At 52.5% G+C, this 22,346-nt stretch overlaps 1 protein-coding gene across 7 annotated transcripts in view; it reads left to right on the forward strand.

Moving 5' to 3' along the window:
• ARMC9 (armadillo repeat containing 9) overlaps positions 1-22,346 on the forward strand; it is a 139,308-nt gene that overhangs the window by 106,643 nt on the left and 10,319 nt on the right. For 6 of the 7 annotated variants that reach the window (XM_081260758.1, XM_081260761.1, XM_081260763.1 and 3 more), the window contains 3 exons: positions 4,853-4,968; positions 9,327-9,463; positions 14,639-14,768. In XM_081260758.1, the coding sequence (XP_081116884.1) occupies positions 4,853-4,968; positions 9,327-9,463; positions 14,639-14,768 (383 nt within the window). The remainder of the gene's footprint in view (positions 1-4,852; positions 4,969-9,326; positions 9,464-14,638; positions 14,769-22,346) is intronic. The other variant, XM_081260760.1, reaches the window with a different exon arrangement.

Raw genomic sequence — 22,346 nt, forward strand, 5'->3', positions numbered from 1 at the left:
CATATTCTGCCACCCTCTAAGTGTGGAGTTGGGGCCTTTCAAGTTTTTTTACATATTGACTATTCATGCAAGTGCTGACAACATAGAGAACCGTCCGTGCCGTTCCTACACCAGGACAGAAGGCGCTCGCTTGTCTAGGCACAGAAGTGACTGAATCCTAAGTGTTTCCCACTGAACCCAAATCGAATGTAACCTCAGTTGAAGTTCTGCTTAGCAAACTGGGGAATTGCCTTTGGACCATCCAGCACCAAGTGACATGAGGGGAAGTTACAAGGGAAGTCCAAGCAGGAGGATCGCAAGTTCGAGGCTACCCAGGGCAACTTAGCAAGACCCTGTCTCAAAATAAAAACATGAAAAGGTCTGGGGATGTAGCTCAGTGGTAGAGCATCCCTGGGTTCGATCCACAGTACTGGGGAGGTGGGGAGGTCACAACAGAATTAAGGATTGCACTTAAAAAAAAATACTCCCCTCTTGGAAATCTTAAAAAGCACATGCCGGCGTGAAGACATTGCTAGGGCACGTGCTGGGCTCAGAGCTGGGGTTAGCTCCATGGTGTTCCTGCTCTGTGCTCCTTTATTTTAAAGGAGGCCTCTGCTCATATGCCCATCGCCTGGGGTCATAAGAAGACGGAGGAAGCCCCTGGCAGGAGCCTGTGATGGAAGAAGTCCAGATGTCCAGGCAGCCAGTCTGCCCTCCTGGGTGCCTGTCCCTTCGTTCTTTCTGCTCAAACCGTCATGTGGCCTCTGGTGCAGGGCATCTGGGAAAGTGAACTTTTTTCTTTTTTCTGGTTCTGAGGATTGAACCCAGGGGATAGGCCACACTGAGCCACGTTCCCAGCCCTTTTACTTTTTATTTTGAGACAGGGCCTTACCATGTTACTGAGGCTGGACTCAGTAACTTGGAATCCTCCTGCCTTGGCCTCCTGAATAGCTGGGATTATGAGCATGCACCACTGCACCTGGCAAAAATGAAGATTTTTAAGTAGACACTTGCTGTGCCGATAAAATTAGAGTTCTTTGGTCAGGAAGGAGAGAATGCATGTTTGAGAGCAAACAGCATCCGCTCCTATTCCAGGTTATTTTCTGTGAGTGTAAAGATAGATGAAATAGAGTACCTGCATTACAAAGATGCATGCTTTGTGACATACATAATTCAGGTGATTCACAAATATTCAAAACTAACAAATGGGAAATACGATTAATCTAAGTGGATATGTGTTCACCAACTTTTACTACTGAACAAATTACATTCATCTCAGTCACATACTGCACTATTATGGTTAAATAATTTGCATTTTGCTGTAGCAGAACCTTTTTTTCAAATGATCTCTCCACAGTAGCCCAGGTGGGAGCCTCTTCCTCCAGATGGGTGGGTGTGGATGACATGACTCTGGCCCCTCTTCCAAGACCCAGATGTGTTTCTGTGGAATTCAGTCTGGAGAGCTTTTCCTCAGACAGTTGCGACAGGAGCTGCTTCCTGCTCAGAAAGTCTCCTTTGCAACTGAGGGAGCGAGGGTGGACAGGGGGCTTGGCCTGCATTGCCCCATGCATAAGGTGCTAGGATGACTGCCAGAGGCCTGGGCCTGTCCTCAGGCATCCCGTTCACTGGGGAGGAAGGTCAGGCCCAGGCCTCTGCAGTCTTCTCTGTTTGTTCTTTTTAGTTATTCATGACAGCAGAATGTATTTTGACATGACATGTATATGTATACGGGGGGTGTAACTTCCCATGTTTGTGGTTGTGCATGATGTGGAGTTACACTGGCCCTGTGTGCATATATGAACACAGGAAAGTTACCTCTGACTCAGTCCACTCTCTTTCCCATTCCCATTTCCCCTCCCTTCCCCCAACTCCCCCTTGTCCAATCCCTTGAACCCCTCCCCCAGCCTATTAGGAGTCAGCGTCTGCATATTAGAACATTCGGCCTTGGTTTTTTGGGGGGATTGGCTTATTTCCTTTAGCATGATAGTCTCTAGTTCCGTCCATTTACCTGCAAATGCCATGATTTCACTCTTCTTTGTGCTGAGTAATATTCCATTATGTGGGGTACCCCGTTTTCTTTATCCACTCATCTGTTGAAGAGCACCTAGTTGGCTCCATAGTTTGGCTGTTGTGAATTGAGCTGCTGTAAACACTGAGGTGGACATGTCACATAGTGTGCTGATTGGAAGTCCTTTGGGTATAAACCGAGGAGTGGGGTAGCCGGGTCAGAGGAAGGTACTATTCCAGGCTTTCGCCGCCGCAGGTTTAAGGAGGTGAGGTGGCAGTCTACAGACAGCTGAATACTCGAAAATCTGAGTGACCCCAGCCCTCCTGTCACTGTTTCCCCTCCTCCCTGCACTCAGGCCCAGGAAGCGGGGACTGACTGGTGCAGGGAGAGGGAAAGAGAAGAGGTGCAAGTGGCCTAAGGTGGCCTTGAAGTTGGGCCTAAGGAGCCGAGCTGAGGGCAGGCACAGAGATGCCTGGGTGCCGGGAAGAGGGAGCCCGCAGGGAGCCAATGGTCAGTCAGGTGTTTGGGTGGACACCCCTGCTTCTGGAGACTTCCAGGCACAATGGGAGGGAGCTGCACTTGAGGTCCTTCTGCGGAGCTTGGTTGTCCCCCAGAGTGGCAGCCTCCGCCTTCTCGGCTTGTCTTCTGCCTCTCCCACTCCCTCGCCCTCCACCCCAAGTCAGGGCAGCTCCACCCTGCCTGTCCAGCTCAGGGGAGACCCAGGGTCCCCAGGCCCCGCCCTCTTTTCTTCTTCTCTTTTCTGTCTGGTCAGCCTTTTCACTGCTGTGAGGAAAAGACCCCCCAGAACAATCGCAGAGGAAAAGTTTGTTTGGGGGCTCAGGGTTTCAGAGGTCTCAGTCCATAGACAGCAGGCTCCATTCCTCAGGGCCCGAGGTGAGGCAGGACCTCATGGCGGAGAGTGTGGCAGAGGGAGAGTGTGGCAGAGGGAAGCGGCTCACAGGGTGACCAGGAAGCAGAGGGAGACTAAGCTCAGCTCACCACATATATACCCCCAAGGCAGCCCAGTGACCCACCTCCTCCAGCCACACCCTGTCCACCCCCAGCCCCCACCTAGTTAATCCCATCGGGGACTAATTCACTGGTTGGGTTAAGGCTCTCTTAATCTAATTATTTCTCCCCAAACCTTCTTGCATTATCTCACACTTGAGCTTTTGGGGGACACCTCACATCCAAACCATAACAACCTTCCTTAAGTGCTAGATAAGCCCAAGGAACTTTTCAGGAAAAATCAAGACATCAAAGGTATAAATCCAATTTTAAAAACATTTTTTGGCCTTCTGGCTTTTTTTGTTTATTTGTGTTTTTTTTAAAAACAGTAATAAATGTGCCTGGTGTGGTGGCACCTACCTGTAATCCCAGCAGCTCAGGAGGCTGAGGCAGGAGGATCACAAGTTCAAAGTCAGCTTCAGCAACTGGGTGATCCCCAAGCAACTCAGCAACACCTTGTCTCTAAATAAAATATAAAAAAACGGCTGAGGATGAGGCTCAGAGGTTAAGCATACCTGGGTTCAATCCCTGGTTCAAAAAAAAAAAAATTTAAAAAAGAAATAGGACTAGAATCACTGGATATTAGGAAAGCAGCCAGACAGGTCCTGCCCACCCCTCACCCCGTATCCCCCTGTGGTTGCGTCTCATGTCATTTATAGCGCAAGATCAACCCAGGAAGTTGACATGGGTTCAATCCACAGTTTATCTGGACTTCATCAGTTTTACTGTAATTTCTTCTTTAAACATTTTTTCTTAATTATTAACATAATTGTAACATTATTACACAAAACTCAGAACATAAAAAAGAAAAACTGTTCCTGTCCCACTCTCCTGTAAAGCTGCTCTGGTCACTTTACAACTTGTTTCCTTCCTACCTTTTTGTGTACTTTAAGCATAATTGATAGTATTATTTATATACATAGTTATCACCTGATTCTTATTTAATATTTAAGTGAACATTTTTCTTTATAACCTGTTCTTTATCAGTGTAAATGGCCATATGTCAAATGAATATACCATATTTTACTTAATTATTGCCCTTTTATTAGATCATTCTAGTTGTACTCCAATAATTTTAAAATGAAAAATTATGTTTATTTAATATTTTCCATATTTTGAACTCTTTCACTAGAATCTACACCCAAAGATAGGAACATTTTTATGACTCTTGATATCAAATGCCAATTGCTTTCCAAAAGAGCTGTCTCAAAATTGCAGTGGTCTGGTGTTGCAAATTACATTTCCAGGCGCTGGCTGGGTTATCTGTCATTCACACACAGAGTTGAAGGGTGATATCTTTTTGGTCAAGCTGTAGTTTCTAATTATTCCTAAAGTTGGTCATTATTTGATTTTACTGGTGATTTTCCTATTTTGTGACTCAGCTGTGTGAATTCTTTGCCCAATTGTTTAGTGTTTACTAATTTGTAGGAGTTCCTTACATAATGAAGATGTTAACCTTTTTGTTAGTGAATTTGCTGCAAATATTTCTCTGGGTTGCTCGTTCGCCTATTGACTGGCTCATTTTTAATATACTACACACATGGATGAGTTAATTTTTTGTGAAGTCAAATCTGGCCTTTCTTCTCACTTTCCGAAGACCATTACTTTGCAGAGATGTGATAAATTGCTGTAGTCAACTGTTTCCTTCCTCTTCCTATGTTTGGATTTTTTAAAAACATCATTCTGCTGAGTGCTATCGTATGCAAACCTAAAAGGACTTTTCCCAAAAATTTTCCGCTTACCTGAGTAACCTGTGACCTGATTACTGGCGATTGACTGATTCCATGTGGTGAGTTCTGCTTCAGGTCAGCGCTCAAGGAATGCTGTCTCCAGCCCTGTTTCCTCTTCTTCCACCAGATCATGACCAACACCGGAAAGGCACGGCGGAGGGGGCTGGCCAGCGTGCAGTGGAGTGGGGATGAGCCCCTGCGCCGGCCTGTCACCCCCAGTGGCCACAGGACTGGGTGCCCAGTGTAAGTCCAGGCTAAAGGAGGCGGGAGTTTATTGTCTTAAGCTTCACTTTGATTAACTGACGTATAAGATGTGTATATTTAAAAATGCAAAATAAAGCATTCATACTGGAAATCCTTTATCTCTTTATCATTTATCTTGTGAGGGGTTTTAGAAAGAAAGAGGTTGAGACCCCCTCCTCCCTACACCCAGGTTTCTCCCTCCAGAAAGAGAAGTGGGGGGGGCTGGTTATAGTATCTCCAGGGCCACTTCCGAAGATGAGTGTTGGCCAGGGTCATTTCAGAGGACAGAGCCAGAAGGAATGTGGGGCCACGTGGACAGGCTTATGTTGTTGTTTTTGTGGCCTCTGTCACAGTTGAGGACTCCAGGTCTATCTAAGATGACCTTGTACAAGCAGCAGTATGGACTGGGCAGAGCTCAGTGGCAGAGGTGCCAGGCACGCGTGAGGCCCGAGCTCCATCCCCAGCCCAGCAAAAAAAACAGTGGAGCAGGAACTGCCGGAGTCCCTCCCTGGACAGAAATAAAATGTCGGGCTCCTCCTCAGAGCCAGCGGCCTCCCTGGAAGGCCTGAGGCCCCTCCCCTGTGGCTTTCGGGGAGCCCCGAGATGGGCAGTTCAGTGGGCAGGACACAGTCCCCTTCTGTGGGGGGCGGCCTCTTTCCCTGTCTAGAGAATACTGCAGAGGAACACATGGAGGGGGCTGAGGGTTCAGAGAGCCAGCAAACCCCCTGTGTCCATCGCCTTACGGTGGCCATCGTCACTGCCACATTTCACCCAGCTGCCCCACATGGGGCTGGGAAGTTCCGCTCTTTCCAGTGGTAGTCCATGGTAATTGTATAAGAAGCAGTCAGCCACTGGGGATGTAGCAACAAATAAAATGTGGAAATGCCTGCCCTGGTGAGCTCTTTGCCACAGCTACTGGGGACACTGGTGTCCCCAGCACCAGCTCTTGCCAAGTTCTGTTGCCCATCTGGGGTTTGCCCTGTAAATATGTCAAAGCCTATGCCAAACCTGTGCTCTGAGATCTGTCTAATTAGATTTCAAAATTAGTCACCATGTGCTTCTATTTCTAGGTTTTTATTTTTGATAACTGATATGCAGACTAGTATTGTGCCCTTTTCTCTCTCCAACATATAACCAGTATTTTTTAACCTATAGACAAGTTTGAAAGAATATTACGGTGAAGAACTTTCAGTTCATAATTGCTGGCTCCCTCGCTTGTTTTCTCTGTGTGTGATACATAATTTACACACCTATACTGTTTTGAATTTTTTTTTTTTTTTTGCCAAACTATTTGGAAGAAGGTTGCAGACTTTCAATGTGCTTCTTTATCCTTAGAATGAGGTGATCTGCCAACTTCCCTGTTGGACTTATTTCACTGTCTGCATGTATTGAAATGTAGCTTGTGCCCTGTAAATATGTGGAATTACTAAGTGTCAATTTTAGCCTATGAGCAATGTGCTTCCCCACGGAGCATTGCCCATGGAGGTGTTTGGCTGGGGTGCACCTGCCCAGTCATGAGAGCACCTTCTAATCAATGGCCCTGCCTGTAACTAAGTCGTGGTGATCCCCAGCTCCCTCCATCTGGTTGAATCCACAAACATCTTTGTCACCTCTGGTGAACGGGGTGCTCAGTACTGGAGACCCAAAGACAAATGAGATGGGATTTCTGCCCTCAGAGGCATACACGGCACACCGCCTGGTAAGGAAGGAGATGGAGAGTCTAGTCTGTGGGAGACCCAGGAGGGCCTCAGAGTGCTGGGGGCAGGATTCTTAGCTTCTCCGTGTCTCGAACTCACCTCCAGGAAGTCTGTGTGAGGGTCCAACCAGCACCCCCAGGTAACTCAATGTTGCCAGGAGTGGGGGTAGATCTGGAATCTTCGTTCTGATAATATCAAGACACTAGTGCTTTAGAAATCACTAATTCCACTTCTCTAATTAGAGGCTGAGAAGTAATCAGATGTTCATAAGTAAAAACAATGGTATTTATTGAAGTATGACTTAGAAAATCACGCCAAAATAGGAGGCTGATTATGCAAATTATTTCCAGACAAGACAGTATTAGAAATGAAGAGACAATATGTTGCTGAATGGAAAAGGTGGGAAATAGTCATTCGGGCCATTTATAGTGATCCCAGCTTAGTATTCTGTATGTATTTGCTTTTTTTTTTTTTTTTTTGTTTTGTTTTGTTTTGTTTTGTTTCAGTACTGAGAATGGAGCCCAGGGCCTCACACATGCTAGGCAAGCACTCTACCACTGAGCCACATCCCCTGCCCTTTCTAAATTTTATTTTGAGTCAGCGTCTCACTAAGTTCCCCAAGCTGGCCTGGAACTTGGGATCCTCCTGCCTCAGCCTCCTGAGTGCCTGGGATTACAGTCATGCACCATGGTTCCCAACTTAGTTGTATTTTTTTAAGAAGATTGACTGTATACCAAATGTTAAGCGGTGTGTTTAGGCATGGGGACACCAGGGCATTCTGCACGTTACACCTGCTGATCTGATGGTTCCTGATGAGCACTTCTTATCAAGAGCAGAGGTTGTAAGTAAACACGGCACTTTGGCCCACGCTGTGCTGGCTCTCTGCCTCCCTCAGCCCGGCCTCAGCCTGGCCTCCTGGTGCTGGAGCACCCCCAGCAGGCCTGACCCCCCAACGCCTCTTTGGCCCTGCCTCCTGCTCCCTCCTACTTGTTGCTTAGACCTGTCAACGTGCTTCAGTGGCCACTTCCCTCACCCTCAGGCCTTCTCTGGTTCATCCTGACCCTTCCCTGTTCACAGCCCTGGGAGGTGGGACAGTGATGTCTGCAAGGAATTGCTGCCAGGTGACCCAACAGTCCCCCACCTGAGGATCCTCCGGGCCCCATGTGCTCTCACAGTGGCCACTGCCCCCTGCCCTGCGGGCTGGCCCTCTGCCTCTCACCCCCTCCTCCCGAGGCCTTCATTCCCTCCTGCCTGTTCCCCGATACCCACCACACACCGATGGCGCCCAGATCCAGCCTGGACTTGGTATTTGTGTCCCCAACACGCCCATTCAGCATTTCCTAGAGCAACATGGCCATCTCTGCGCCCCCTGCCTCAGGGAATGGCGTGGACCCGGGGACAGTGCAGCTGAGGCCTGGCCCTTCGCTCCAGCCCCGCTCTCTGCCCCACACTGGCCTCCCCCTGAGCCATAGTTCTCCCCCCAGCCCCAGGGGCTCCAGGCACTTCTCCCAGGACCGTGACCAGGGGTGGCCTTATAGGTGCTGAGGACCAAGTCCGCCTGTCCTGGCCGGGGCTGCAGGGTCTTCTCCACCACCACCCCAGCCTCGAAGCTCCCCAGGGGACCCCTCACCCCACTGCCATCTTATAAGGCCTTTTGGGGGGAGAGGCAGCCTACATTTTTCTTGTGGTGCCTTAAATCTTTCTGTGACAAGGCAGCAGGTCACCTTGCTCAGTGCTCCCCCTGCTAGACGACGTTCCCCTTATGGACCCCAGGAATCCCCAGTTCTGAGTTGGACACAGCAGAGCAGCCCTCCCCACCCCTTGGGCTGCTGCTATGTCTCCTTGTGTCGCTCTCGGGTCTAGCCTTAAAGACTGGACATCTAAGAAAGCCACTCCAGAGTCCAGCCCTGGGCAGGCACAGGCTTGTCACCAAGTGTCCCCACCAGGCCCTTGTTGAGTGGTGGCTTTGGTCTCCTCCTTGGTGGAGCACGTGCTCTGTTACTGAGGCACATGGAGAGCCCTCCGGGGTCCCGTGGAGGACCACCAGGAGCCTGCCCTCTGAGAGCTCACTCCAGCCTGCGCCTCTTACTGACTGGGCGTGGCACAGTGAGGTGCCCGTCACACATGTCTGGCGGAGCAGACAGCCATCTCCCCCGCTCTGGGTGCAGACGTCAGCTCAGGGGCCACCCTGCGTCGTCGTTCAGGTGGTGGTGGAAGGAAACAGGCTGTCCCCGGTTCTGCTCTTGCCTGCCGCTGCTCTCGGCTGACGTGAGGGCGGTCATTGCTTCTCTAATTGGGTTCATTCTTTCCTGCATCTGCTGCGTCCTTGGAGAAGAAACAGATTTGTGCCTTAAGCTCTTTGGTTGAACTGTCACGGGCCTGTGTCACCCAAAGCCATAAGACATATTTACGTGTTAGAAACGTACCACACCTTGTAGCACTAGCAACTCCCAGCAGGGCCAACAGGAGCGAGGTAAGGTCACTCTGCATAGGACTTCCTGGTTTCCGCCAACACCCTCAGAAGGGTTTTTAAAATATCAATGTAACAAAAGAATTTCAGGCCCAGCCACCACCTGGATTTGTTTATGATGCTACGGGTGGCCAGCAGCCAGTGCCCCCCAGCTATCTGTATTTATTGCTTTTATTCATGTTTTTCTGCAGGATGGAAGAGCATCTGGTTTCTCCGCAGAGTGGCCAACAGGCCAGAAATGGCAGCCTGCAGGCCCTGTTCACCGCTCACCTGGCCATCTGCAAGGAGGCCAAGCCTGATGTCCCTGAGTGCCACACAACTTCTTCATGTAAGAACACCGCTGTTCTGGGCCTGGTGACATCTAGAATCCCAATGAAGCAACAGTGGGAGTCGCAGGTGCAGGCCTGCTCCTGGAAAGCCCTCTGACCTGAGCCACAGCCCCAGGGCCTGCAGGCTGGGGACCTGGGATCACACAGCCAGCCCTGAGGCGGCTGACCCTCCAGCTCCCCTTCCTGGAGTATGGTGTCTGTCACCCACATCGGGAGGCCCCTGGAGGAAGGTCTCTGACTGGGAGAACTGAGGTTTCATGTTGAGACTTTGGAGTCAGGATCTCAGAACACTTGTCTGCCTGAACCAACTCCCGCTGCTATAACAGGACACCTGAGGCTGCACATGTGAGGAGAGGTCTACTTAACTAAGTTTGGGAGGCTGAAAGTCCAAGATCAGGTGGCCCCGCTGGTTCAGCCTCGGGTGGGGCCCCGGTGGCTGGGTCAACATGGTAGGTGACATCATGGTAGGGCACTCGAGAGGGAGAGATCATATGGCAAGACAGGAAGCAGAGGCTGGGAAGGGCCAGTCTTGCTCTTTTTAAAACCCACACCAGGTGGAATTAAGTGGATCCCAGGAGAACTACTTTAAACCCTCAGGTCAGGGTAGTGCCCCCTGACCTGGCCCTAGACCCCACCTCTCGTGGGCCCACCACCTCCACATTACCACATGGGGGGCTGAGCTTCCAGCCTGTGAACCCTTGGGGGACCCACTCAACCCACATCAAACCGTAGCAATGTAGATCCATGGCCAAGGTCTCGGTGCCTCAGATCTGGTGCCCAGATGGGCCGCCGTGTTCGGGAAGCTGCGCCGAGTCAGGGCAGCCGGCAGCCAAACCACCCTGGGATCCAAATGGGCTTCGAAGCCTCCAGTTGGGTTAACCAGAGACTGATGGGGAACAAGAGTATTTTTTGGATGCCAAAAAAATAAGTATTTTGAATGAGAAATGTACAAAGTATTTTTTTTTAATTTTCGAGAGGAAATTAAAAAGATTGTGGGCAGTCCAGATAAGACTCTAATTTCCATTCAAATAGGAAAACAACAGAGGAGCAGGTCAGAGCCCGGGATGAGGAACATCTGAGGACTTGGAGGATCTGCTCAGAGCTGGACCCAGAGGCTCTGACCAGGGTCATAGTGACGGGCTGGTTTGTGAGGCCGAAGATAGCAGGGCCATTTGGAGGGACTTTGAGGGATTGATTTCTTGGTTTCTCTCTCTCTCTCTTTTTTTTTTTTCCCCCAGGAACCCAGGGCCTCTCGCATGCTAGACAAGGGCTGTACCACTGAGCTACACTCCAGCCCTTCTTACAGTTTGAGACAAGGTCTTGATAAGTTGCCCAGGCTGGCCTTTCGATCCTCCTGCCTCAGCCTCCCCAGTAGCTGGGGTCACAGGTGTGCACACCGTGCCCGGCAGAGGCTCTTGATTATGAGCAGTTTCTAAAGTCCTCCGACCTAGAGTGTCAGTTACGTTGTGTTTTCAGTTGTGACTGTTAACACGCCTTCATCAAGGAATCAGCTCAGTGATTCACCCAGAGGCCTCTGCTGCCAGGGTGGAGGTCTTAGGTCATCTTAGGATGTTGGCCAGTTTGATCGAATGCCGTGGAGTTGAGAGTGCTTTCCGGCTCCGCAGGCCTGGACCTCGGGAAGCCTGTGTGCTTCATTCAGGGTGAGAGCTTCTCAGGACCACCCGGCTCCCTGTGAGTCTTAATTATAAATACGATGGTGTCATTTTTGCTTTGCAGTGCAGGGGATCAAATTCAGGGCCTCATGTGTGCCAGGCAGGTGCTCTGCCCAGGGCCTCACCGCAGCCCCTGGTTGGTTCTTTTGGAGAGATTTACTGTGCTGCCACCTGAGGGTGGAGGCCTGTGAGCACGTCATGCACAGAAATGTCTGAGTGTGGCTTTTGCTGGTGCCACGGCGTTCAGCCCTGACAAAGACGGGGCCCTGACAGATCCTAATTCCTCCCATGAACATGGTGGGCACCCACCAGGGGACGCAGCCCTGAGGTTACATGCAGTTCCCAGAGTCTGGGCCTGAGGAGGGAGCAGCTGATCTCCCCAAATCCTTCTGGCAGGAGCAGCCAGCAGGATGATGAGTCCGTCTTCCCCGTGCCCCTCCTTGCGCCTGCCCCTATTTGCCCAGTCTGGTGGGCACCCAGCCAGTGCCCAGCCTGCCCCCAGCCCACCAGCTCTTCCACTTCCATGGGCCCCGTGACACTCAGCCTCAGCCCTGTCTGTCCCCTGCCTGGGACCGGGAATGTTCCCTGCTCTCGCCTGGGCCTGCCGAGCCTGCTCCCCACCTCAGGCCTGCACCCGGGTTCTCCTTACAAACCCTCCACTCGGTGGAAGTCCTCCCCTGGAGCAGCCCACCTCCAGGCTGTCCCTCCAGGCGGTGGCTCTGTCCCTGGGGTACACTCGCCCTTCCTCTACGGGTGTTCAGACCAACCCATCTACTGCCCAACCCTCACCCCTGGGAGAACTGAGTTGTTCTGTTGGTCTCCTTCCTCATCTCTTGCTACTGTCACCAGCCTGGGCCTGAGGGAGGGATGGCAACCGGCCTCGGTGTCTGTGCCTGTGAGGCTGTGCTGAGCCAGGAGGGAGGCCACGTCTGGGCTCCTGGACAAGGTGCCATGGCTGATGAGCAGGGCAGGGTGGCAGGGTCTGTCCTCCTGAGCTGACGTCCTCTGAACGCTTAGCCACAGAGGCCTGTTCTCCAGCCCTTCCTCCTACATCTGTCCTCTCACCTTGTCCCCAGACACAGCTAGCCCACGTGGCTACTCCCCCGGTGTCCCTGCTGCGCTGGGAAGCAGGCCCCACCTACAGAGCCTCCGGGATCCCTCCAGGGTCTGCAGGTGGAGGAGCAGCCCTTGAGCGCAGCAGGTGGGCCCCGCAGGGGGCTTGATCGGTTCCACACGGGCCAAGATGGACCTTTCCTTTTAAGCAAAGGGCTCAGCCTCATAGAGGGCCCAAAGGAAATCCTTCCCAAGGGAAAAACCAGGGAATCGGCTTGGAATCGTACAAGCCAGTGGCCTGAGGAATGTTCTTTCCCATCTCCCGAGACTTACCGTGAATATCTGGATTCTGTCCTGGGAAGCCTTGGTGCCCCCTCCCCGTGTGCCCCGTTCCCCGTGTGCCCTCCTCCTGGCTCCTGCTCTATCCATGGGTCCATTTCTCTTTGGTGGAACCCCAGTGTCCACAGGGTGGCACGTGGCAGGGTGAGTGCAGGATGGGGATTGAACCAAGGAGACCTCCGGGGGCTCAGAGGAGTGCAGGGCTGCTCCTCACCCAGGGGAGCTGCTGGCCCAGCTGGCCCAGGGGACTGGGCGCCACCGGCCTCCGCAGCTGGCGGAGTGCTTGGGAAGCCCTCAAGTGCAGTCCTGCTCAAGAAGCACCTGTCCTGCTCGGGCTTTGTCTCCTGGGCCTTATCCTGAATGCCCTGAGCAGAGCGCCCACGCCAGGGAGTGGGCCCACAGAGATGGGATCCGAGAAGCTGGAAAGGCTATTTCCAGACGGAGACTCTAGTTCCAGGTAGAAACTTCAGAGTGGACTGAAATAAAGCCACCCGTCAGGCTCCATATCAGGAATGATTTTCCCCTGAGGTACTGGGGAGCAAACTCACAGAAGCTCTAACACTTAGCTACACCTCCAGCCCTTTTATTTATTTTTAAATTTTATTTTGAGACAAGGTCTCTCTAAGTTGCTGAATGTCTGGCTAAATTGCTGAGACTGGCCTCCAACTTGATCCTCCTGCCTTAACCTCCCGAGTGGCTAAGATGGCAGGAGTGTGCCACCACGCCTGGCAGAAGTGAGTTTTTTGTTTAAGCCAAAATAAAATTATCTGGAAGCCAAAGACCTTGCTCTGGGTCCAAGGAAACCTGCAGGGAAGATTCCTTTATGCTCAGGATAGAGCTGAGGTGTTTTCTAAATGGAAGAGCCAAGAGGAACTTGGATTAAGGGGCAGGGATGCCTGGTGCAGTGGCACATGCCTGTCATCTTGGCGACTTGGGAGGCTGAAGCAGGAGGATCACACGTTTAGAGGTCAGCCTTAGCAACTTAGTGAGATCCTATTTTAAAATAAGAAATACAAAGAGCTGGGAATGTATCTTGGTGGTAAAAAGCCCTGTGTTCGATCTTCAGTACTGAAGAAGGAAAAAAAAGGAGACACAACTAACTACGGATTCAGACCCTGTCACAGGGTCATTCCAAAGTGACAGGACCCTTTAAAGAGAAGAGGGGTGGGGCTGGGGAAGAAGGGGTGCATGGTGGGTGAAATATAGAAACAGGCCCAACCCCAGGGTTACTGGGGGGCTTATCCCTCCAGTATCGACTGTGGGGAGCTGGAGGGTGCCGAGAAAACCCCCCAAGATGGTTTCAGAGAACAGCGTCTGCTTTATTGAGCAGCAAAAATAGCTCTCATAGTGGGCGTGTGCCAGTTTGCATACGACGGTCAGCATGGGCCAGAGGGGGCACAAACATACCATCTTCTGGAAGTCAAGACACCAAGAATCCAGAAACTGCCACGTAGCTCGACCCTGCACCAACCGGGGAGTAACTTCTTGTCAAAGGGGCAAGGAAATGTGCCTGCCACTGTTCTGACAGCACTTGTCCCAAACACAGTGTTCTGTGTTAGGACTTCCTTCCCTGCTGCACAAAGAGCAAGACAGCGTCCTCCACGAGGGTCCAGGTCAGGCCCTGCAGCACCGGACTTCTCCATCTGCTCCCCATGCAGGTCTCCTAAGTGGCCTGGTGGCCAGGACCCTGGACCTGGGCCCTTGCTGGCACCCATGGGGGGCACTGAGGGCTTCAGGCACCTCGGGGAGGGTGGTAAGGAGTGTCCACCTCTGGGATTGCCAGGTTTAGAACATCAAAACACAGGAGGCCAGTTACACTTGAGTTTCAGAGAAGCAAACGTGCTTCCGAGCTCCTCAGGGAGCCATGCGGTGGGGATGCGGGGAGACAACTCTGTGTTCGACAGCTTTCCCCTGGGGGGGGGTGGAGAAGAACCAGGGAGCCTCCTGTGCTGCGCCCCTCTGACCCAAACTCCCAGGTGTCCCATCTCTGGCTCTGGGAGCTGAGGGCCTGGCCTGGGGGTGCGCTCGCCATGGCTTTGCAGCCCAGCCAGGAAAGAGCACCGCAGAGAGGCCAGGGCAGGTGTGACTGAGCTCTCGTCTCCTCCCCAGCAGCCACGGACGACAGTGCAGGAGGGCGGCTGCCCGCTGGACCTCAGGAGGAGCCTCCCCTGTTCCCCACAGCAGCCCACAGCTGGCTGAAGGATGTGTCCCAGGACCCTGGCAGCAGAGAGCGCGTCAGGTAGGGGCATGGGGTGTCATGGGCCTGGTCTCATCAGTCACCTGGCTCCTGGAGGAGGACCCAGGACAGACAGCGCCCACCAGGCCTGGGGACCTGGCCTCAGACAACGGGAGCCAGGGAGCTTTCTCCAGGTCCTAAAACAGAGACGGGGCACCCATGGGATGCCGCCACCATGCCTGGTGACCCTAGGCCACGTCAGTGCCAAGGGGCAACCCTCATGGACATGCCCCAGAGACCAGTTTCAGGAACCACTGGGCGAACCCGTTCCGGGGTGTGATTCGGAGCGACGTGGGGGCGGCATCCTATCTTTGCTTTTCACTTTTGAAGACGCTGGCACGGTGGGGGGGGGGGGGGCGAGGACAGAACAGGCCCAATGGGGAAATGGTTTTCTCTTCCTCTGGTTCAGAGGCGCGCAGTCCGGTGGTCCCGCCCGTCCCTTTGCTGATCTGAGGAAACCTGCTCAGGGAGAGGGCGCAGCCCAGTCTCAGACCAGCCTGTCCCAAGCCCACAGTCGCCTGCTGCCCATTCCATGTCCTCCTGGCCACGGGCACCCTGCAAGCAGAGTGACTTCAAGATGGAGAATTCATCCTTGGGCACCAAAATACGGGGCTAGCGCATATGGTGGCCTACATACCCTCAGAGTCTCTGCCTCAAGGGACGTGTGGGGCAGCCGGCCCAGGCCTTCCATGAAGGCTTCCATCCTGTGTCTGCAGGGAGCAGGACCTGGTCCCTGTCGCTGTGCCTCCCTCCAGGAAGCCAGCCAGCCCTCCATCCCCTGTCTGCAGAAACAGCAGCCCCCCAGCTCTAGAGGCCCCCCGGCACACCGCCATCCAGAGCCGGTGGGAGGACCAAAGTCTGCACCCACTGTGGAGAAAGTCAGAGAAAGAGGGGGAGGGGGAGGAGGCGGGCAGGAAAAGGGGCCACAATGCTGAAGCCCCCATCAGCAGCACCTGCTTCATCCACTTTCCCGGAGATGGTGGAGGTACCACAGGGGTCAGCCCCTAAGGAGTACAGCTGTAAAAGGTGGCAGGATGAGCCAGAGGCCAGAGGTGGGGGGCGGGGGGGGCTGGGTCCCAGCATCTGGCCACCTCCGGGCCAATGGCTGCAGGCCCCCTACCTGGCCCCTTCCCTGTCTGAGTGACTGAAGGAGAGCTTGTCTGCCAGGTCAGGGGCTCTTGGCCCTTGGTCCCCTCTTGAAATGGGGAGGAGGTTCAGAATGAGAGATTCCAAGGCCAGGCCCAGGGCCAGGCAGATCCTCCTGTGAGACTCAGAGAAAGCAGCGCTCCAGACCTGGGGTCCTTTCTCCTTCCTTCCTCCTTTATGAAGCTCACGCTGGGGACAGCCCTCTCGCCCCAGATAACTGTTTCCATGATGGGCAGGCGCCTGAGGCCCACTTCCTGGAAGCAACCCCTCACTACGCTCAGCAGGGTTCCCGGCTGGCCGGCCAGGCTTCGCTGGGCACAGGTCCCCTCGTGGTCAAACCATGGTGTTCAGGCCTCTGACTCCAGGGGGCTCTTCACGAGGAGGGAGAGAGTGAAAAGGAGAGCGCGTCCCATCCCCTCTCCCCACACTGTCTGGGACACTCTCTGCCTACCCGACCCCCTCTTGGCTGGGTGACTTCAGCCCCCTCGGGTCTCAGACACCCTCGCTCCTGCGTGATCCCAAGTAGGTCACACCCCAGGCCACAGGCTCCCAGCAGTGCAGTCCCCTGCCGCGGGCACAGAGCTCACTGCTTTGACACGTTGCCCCCAGCCAGCTCCGTTGTCCTGTAAGACAGTCGTCACACACAGGTTGACTACCTCTGTGTTCCCACACCCGGCTGTCAGAACACAGGTCAGAGAAAAAGGGAGAAAGACTTGCTCTCCCACTCCCTGTTGTCCCCCCACCACAGCTTGGTGTGGTCCCGAGGGAGCCCTGTGACTCCCAGAGAGCAGCCCCAGCTGGACAGAAGGCATTTGCCACATGACCTGGGGACAGGCGAGGGAGCGGACTCCTCAGCCAGAGCTCTCCTCTCCAAGCCCAGGTGGGGATTGAAGCAAACACCGCCAGGGTTCTGTCCTGCCTCAGACAGGACGTGAAAGTTGAAATCCGTAATCAGAAAGTCCAAAATCTGAAAAGCTCCAAAATCGGAAATGTTTTGAGCACTAATGCCAAAAGTGGGAAATTCCACACCAGGAAACTATTTCCTGCACATAAATATTTTTTAAAAACTACATAAAATTGCCTTCAGGCTGTGTGTATAAGGTGTATATATAAACATGAATAAAGTCAGTGTTTATACTTAGGTCCTCCCCAAGATAACTTCATATACATATGCAAATATTCCTAAATCCAAAACTGTCTGAAATCCAAACTTTTTTTTTTTTTTTTGAGGAAGGACTGAGGCTTTTATTAAAAAGAGTAGAGGGAAGGAAAACACAGGTATTGACGGGGTGGGGTGTAGAGTTCAACCTTCTTTGGAGATAAGAAGGTTTACTGCAAAAACAAATTAGGAAGGCTACATCCAAGCCCATTGAAATATCCACACCAGAGAGAGGCTGATTGCTGTGGACTCTCCAAAGGCCCACTAAATATTTTCTGAAGAAATTTTGCTCATTTTTCAGTTTTTGATTCAGTCTCCATGTAGCACTTTATTCCTGTCAGCAAATCCGTAAGGCTCTTAAAGTGATTCTTGCTTCCTTTTTGATCATTCGACAACCACTTGAACTTCATCAGTGTCCGTAATGAAGTCCAAAACTTCATTTATTTATTTATTTATTTTTGGTACCGGGGATTGAACTCAGGGGCGCTTGACCACTGAGCCACTCCCCAGCCCTATTTTTGTATTTATTGAGATAGGGGGTCTCACTGAGTTGCTCAGGGCCTCTTAAGTTGCTGAGGCTGGTGCCACTGTGCCAGGCTGAAATCCAAAACTTTTAAGGAGAAAGAGCTTTACTTTTGTATAGGTTGTTCCCCTCTCCTGTGACCCCTAAGGAAGTATGGCAGCTCGGGACAGGTAGAGTCCATCCAGCTGGAAGAACCACCCTTAGGAAGCAGGCAGCCGGGCAGGTGGAGGACAGCCCTGTTCCCGCGCACCCTGGGCACGGCTGCTGAGCTTGGGGCCTCTGCCTTCGTCCGGTGTGTTCTCTTCCACTCCTGTTGGCCCCCAGCTCAGCCACGCTCTGGCTTTGTTGTAACCGGATGGAGGGAGGGCAGGAGCAGAGACCACATGGGGCCCTGAGTGCCCCAGTCTGTGTGTGGCACCCACGGGTGACGGTGCCCCCACACTCTGCGGGGACACTCAGTGGCCTGGTGTGACTCAGCAGCGTTCCAGACCAAGCACAGATGAAGTCTGCCGGCCATTACTGCTCCTCCTGACAAGGTGCCTGTTGACCAGCTGCCCGTGCAGGCCGCCACGGCTCTGACGGCTATCTCTAGGGCACCTTCCGGTTGACACAGAGAGCAAAACTGACTTCCGGCACCGGGTGCTGTGTGTTCCTGCAGCAATCGCCTTCTCTGTCGTAGGTGGTCACCGTCCCGGACTTCCTTTCCAACTACTTTCCCCGCTCTGCCCTGCTGGCCTTCTCTGCCAGGCCAGTACTATTTCCTGGCTCTGGCTACCTCAGCATGCTGGGGTGGGGCCGTGGAGTCCATCCTGCCAACAGTGTCCTTCCCCTCGTCTCTGCAGAGGTCAGTGACAGTTGGCCAGCTCCTTGTCAACATGGCCACCTCCTGCAGCAGGAGGGCTACAGCATATGCCACTGGGAGGAGCCAGCCAGAGGGAGCCCCTGTCCGAGGATACTCTTTCCCTGAGCTGGCCAGGGTTGTGTCCTAGGGCACAGGGCAGTGGAGTGTGGCTGTTGAGGTGTGAACAGTCTGTGCAGAGGAGAGATGAATTTGAAGCAATTGGTTCATGTTACTGAGGGGCTGGGTAAGTCCAAAAATATGAGGGGGTAGACCAGCAGGCCAGAGATTAGGGGAAGAGGTGCTGGCTGAGTTCCTTCCCACTCTGGGAAGGTGCATCTTTTTCTAATCAGCCCTTCAACAGATGAAGCCCAGTCATATTCTGGAGGGTGATTTGCTTTATTTGAAGTCTACCACTGAAATGTTGATTTGGGGGCTGGGGTTATGGCTCAGTGGTAGAGCACCTGCCTAGCATGTGTGAGGCTCTGGGTTTGATCCTCAGTACCCCATAAAAATAAATAAAATAAAGGTCCATTGACAACTAAAAAAAAAATGTTTAATTTTGCTTTAGTTGTGTGTGGTGCTGGGGATTGAACCCAGGGCCTCTCACATCTAGGCAAACACTCTGTCACTGAGCTACATCCCCAGCCCTTGTTAAAAAAATTTATTTTGAGGCAGAATCTCAGTAAGTTGTCCAGACAGGCCTTGAATTTGCAATCCTTCTGCCTAATTCTCCCAAGTAGCCGGGACCACAGGCGTGCACCACCGCACACCCAGCTTAAATCTTAATCTTATCCAAAAACCAATTTCACGGACACATCCAGAATGAGGTTTGACCCAATATCTGGATACTGTGGTCCAGCCAAGTTGAAATGTAAGAGTAGCCAACCCCTCAAGGCTTTAGACACCTTGCTAAGTTGCTCTCCAAAAGGACAGTGCCCTTTCCTGCTCACTCTGGGGCTGGGGGGTTATAGGTTCTGAGCCCTTCTCTGCCTCCCCTCAGCTGACCCCTGACTCCACTGCCTGATGTCACTGCTCATGGGCTTTAAGGTGCCATATGTGAATCCAGTCAGCCCTCCTGGGCCTGAACCCCCAGTGCTGGATGGCTCCCAGGATGGCCGGGGCTGGCCTCCCTTTCCCAAGACCACAGCTGAGGACGTGTGCAGGTAGCCCAGTGTCAGGCCCCACCCTGGCCACTGCCGTGATAGTTGCCACTGTTCTGAAGAGGCCATTTTTTACTTGCGTCTCAGTTGTTCCTGTTTTGTTGGGGGTTTTGTACTAAATGTTGAACCCAGGGGTGCCCTGCCACTGGGCCACATCTCCTTTTCATTTAGCTTGAGACAAAGTCTCACTAAGTTGTCTAGACTGGCTTCAAACCCCAAATCCTCCTGCCGCAGCCCCTGACTCGAACAGCTGGGGTGATGGGTGTGTGCCACCGCACTCGACTTAATTTTGCAATTTTTAAAAAATGCAGTAGAGTTATGTCCTCCACGTCCTCCTGAATCTGGCCTGAAGACTTCTGGCCTAAAGTAGGGACCATTTTTATGCCAGTCTTTTTCCTAATTTGAATTTAGAGACTTTTTAGATATTGTCAGTATTGTTTTTCTACTTATTAAAGTGATATATACTCAATACAAAGAGAAAAGCATATAGAAATATAGAAATGCCATAGAAATTCCAGTTTTCTCTAAAGAAGCTCCCAGAGGGCTGGGATTGTGGCTCAGTGGTAGAGCGCTTGCCTAGCATGCTAGAGGCACTGGGTTCAATCCTCAGCACCACATAAATGTAAAATAAAGATATTGTGTCCACCTAAAACTTAGGAATAAATATTTTTTAATAAACATTTTTCTTTTTTTTTTTAAGAGAGAGAGAGACAGAGAGAGAGAGAATTTTAATATTTATTTTTTAGTTTTCAGCGGATACAACATCTTTATTTGTATGTGGTGCTGAGGATCGAACCCGGGCCGCATGCATGCCAGGCGAGCGTGCTACTGCTTGAGCCACATCCCCAGCCCCAGGAATAAATATATATATAAAAAAAGAAGCTTCCAGAACAGTAACACTTATTTTATGTAGTACTTGCCTTGGGGACAAATGTGCATCACTGAATCATCACATAGACATCTTACAGGAGAGAAACTGAGGCTGCCCAAGTGTCAGGGAACTTGCTCACATCTAGTCACAGCTGGAGGGTGGAAGGGCAGCCCTGAGGGTCACTGGCCACTCCAGGGAGCTTGGCTCCTGCGCATGCTACACTGGAGTCCTGGGTCTCGCTCTCCCGGCCTGCACTGCACACCTGCCCCTGCCCCCAGGGTGGGAGCCCTGCAACCTGCCCGCACCTCTGTTTCCTGCCTGGAAGGCTCTCCTCAGCAGCTCAGCAGCCCTCTGTGCATAGACTCGCCCACACGCTGAGGCACCCACATAAGCTCATGGAGTGGTGACCACACCTGAAGGACTTCTGGGGGCTCCAAGTCTTCACAGACATGGTCAGTAAATCAGCACATCAGGTAGTCAGGAAGTCAAGGTGAGAGCCCAAGACGGGCCGAGAGACCATACGTCCAACCCCTGCTGGGAGGCAGCACAAGACCTCACTGCTGGCGGGAGGAGGGAGCCAGTGCCCACACAGGGCCACCATGTCCGGCGAGGCTGCTGCAGCAGGCTAGGTCCTGTGGGCACCTGAAAAGTGCTGGCTTCAAGGTCCCCCTGGTCTCAGCTACCTGCTATGGACTCTTAATTTGTACATCTTATAAATGAAGTGTGATGCCCGCCTCACAGGATTGAGGGTTCACTGTCATTTGTTTTCAGCAAGACCTTTCCTGGCCACCCCATCTAAAATCAGCTTCCTTCTGCTGCTGAAGCAGATTTCAACACTTAGAAACCTCAACAACACCAGTGTATTAACTTCGAGCTCCGCAGGGCGGAAGTCACTGGGCCAGATTCAAGGGGTGTTAATAGATCCATTCCTTTCTGGGGGACAGCCTGTTCATTGCTGTCCCCTGTTTCTAAAGGCCACCTGTACTCCTTGGCCCTCCTTGTGACCCTTGTTCTGTCCTCAAAGTCAGCAGCTGTGCTGAAGGGCTCCAGCTTGACCTGGAGCCATGTTGGTCAAAACCGCCGCTGGCCTGCCAGGTGACCCTGACACACATCCCAAGCCCTCTCTGACAAACAGTCATTAAGATAGTCAGCCAAGCATGTTGTGCAGCCACAGATGCCCGACTGTTTCTGACCTCACACTGGGCATGCTAATAGTTTTACAGGGACATTCCGGTGAGTCAAGGCCCACCGTTGTGTGATTCAGCATACAGATCACTTTCTCCTGCCTCGGGATGTGGGATCCTTCTGTCTTGCTGCCCACGGAGACACGCTCTGGCCACCGGTCCCTAGCACACTGCATTTGTGGCACTCCTGGATTTCTCTGCCTCTGGTCTCTCAGCTCCCCTTCCACCTTGGGCAGTCAGTGCCTATAGGCCAGGACCAGGTTTTTCTGAAGGCCGTGCATCCCTGGGCCTTTCTTCCACAGCCCATCTCTTTCCCTGATCATTGGGCCGCCTGCCTCTCTCTCCTGGGAGGAGCCTGTGATCACCTGGGCCTGCCTAGATAAGCCGGGACAATCTCCCTCCTGTACGGTACGCCTGGCTAATTAGCAGCCCCAGCAAGCCTGCAAATTTAGGAGTCCTAAGGTCACTCCTCAACTTTAATTCCTCTTTGTCATGCAATTGAACATGATTTGGGACCCAGACATCTTTGGGGACCCTGTTCTGCTGACATGCCTTCCCACCATCCATCTCTCGGAGGCTCTGTCCCCTTCCCACCTTCACCCCCCTTAGGGTTTGCTTTTCATGATCTCCCTGTCACCTAGACTGTGAGCTCCACAGGGCGGGGATTCTTGCCTGTGGGTGCCTGTGCCACCCTCCC

Source organism: Spermophilus citellus (assembly GCF_964194105.1).
Source record: "Spermophilus citellus genome assembly, chromosome: 11".
Taxonomy (NCBI): domain Eukaryota; kingdom Metazoa; phylum Chordata; class Mammalia; order Rodentia; family Sciuridae; genus Spermophilus; species Spermophilus citellus.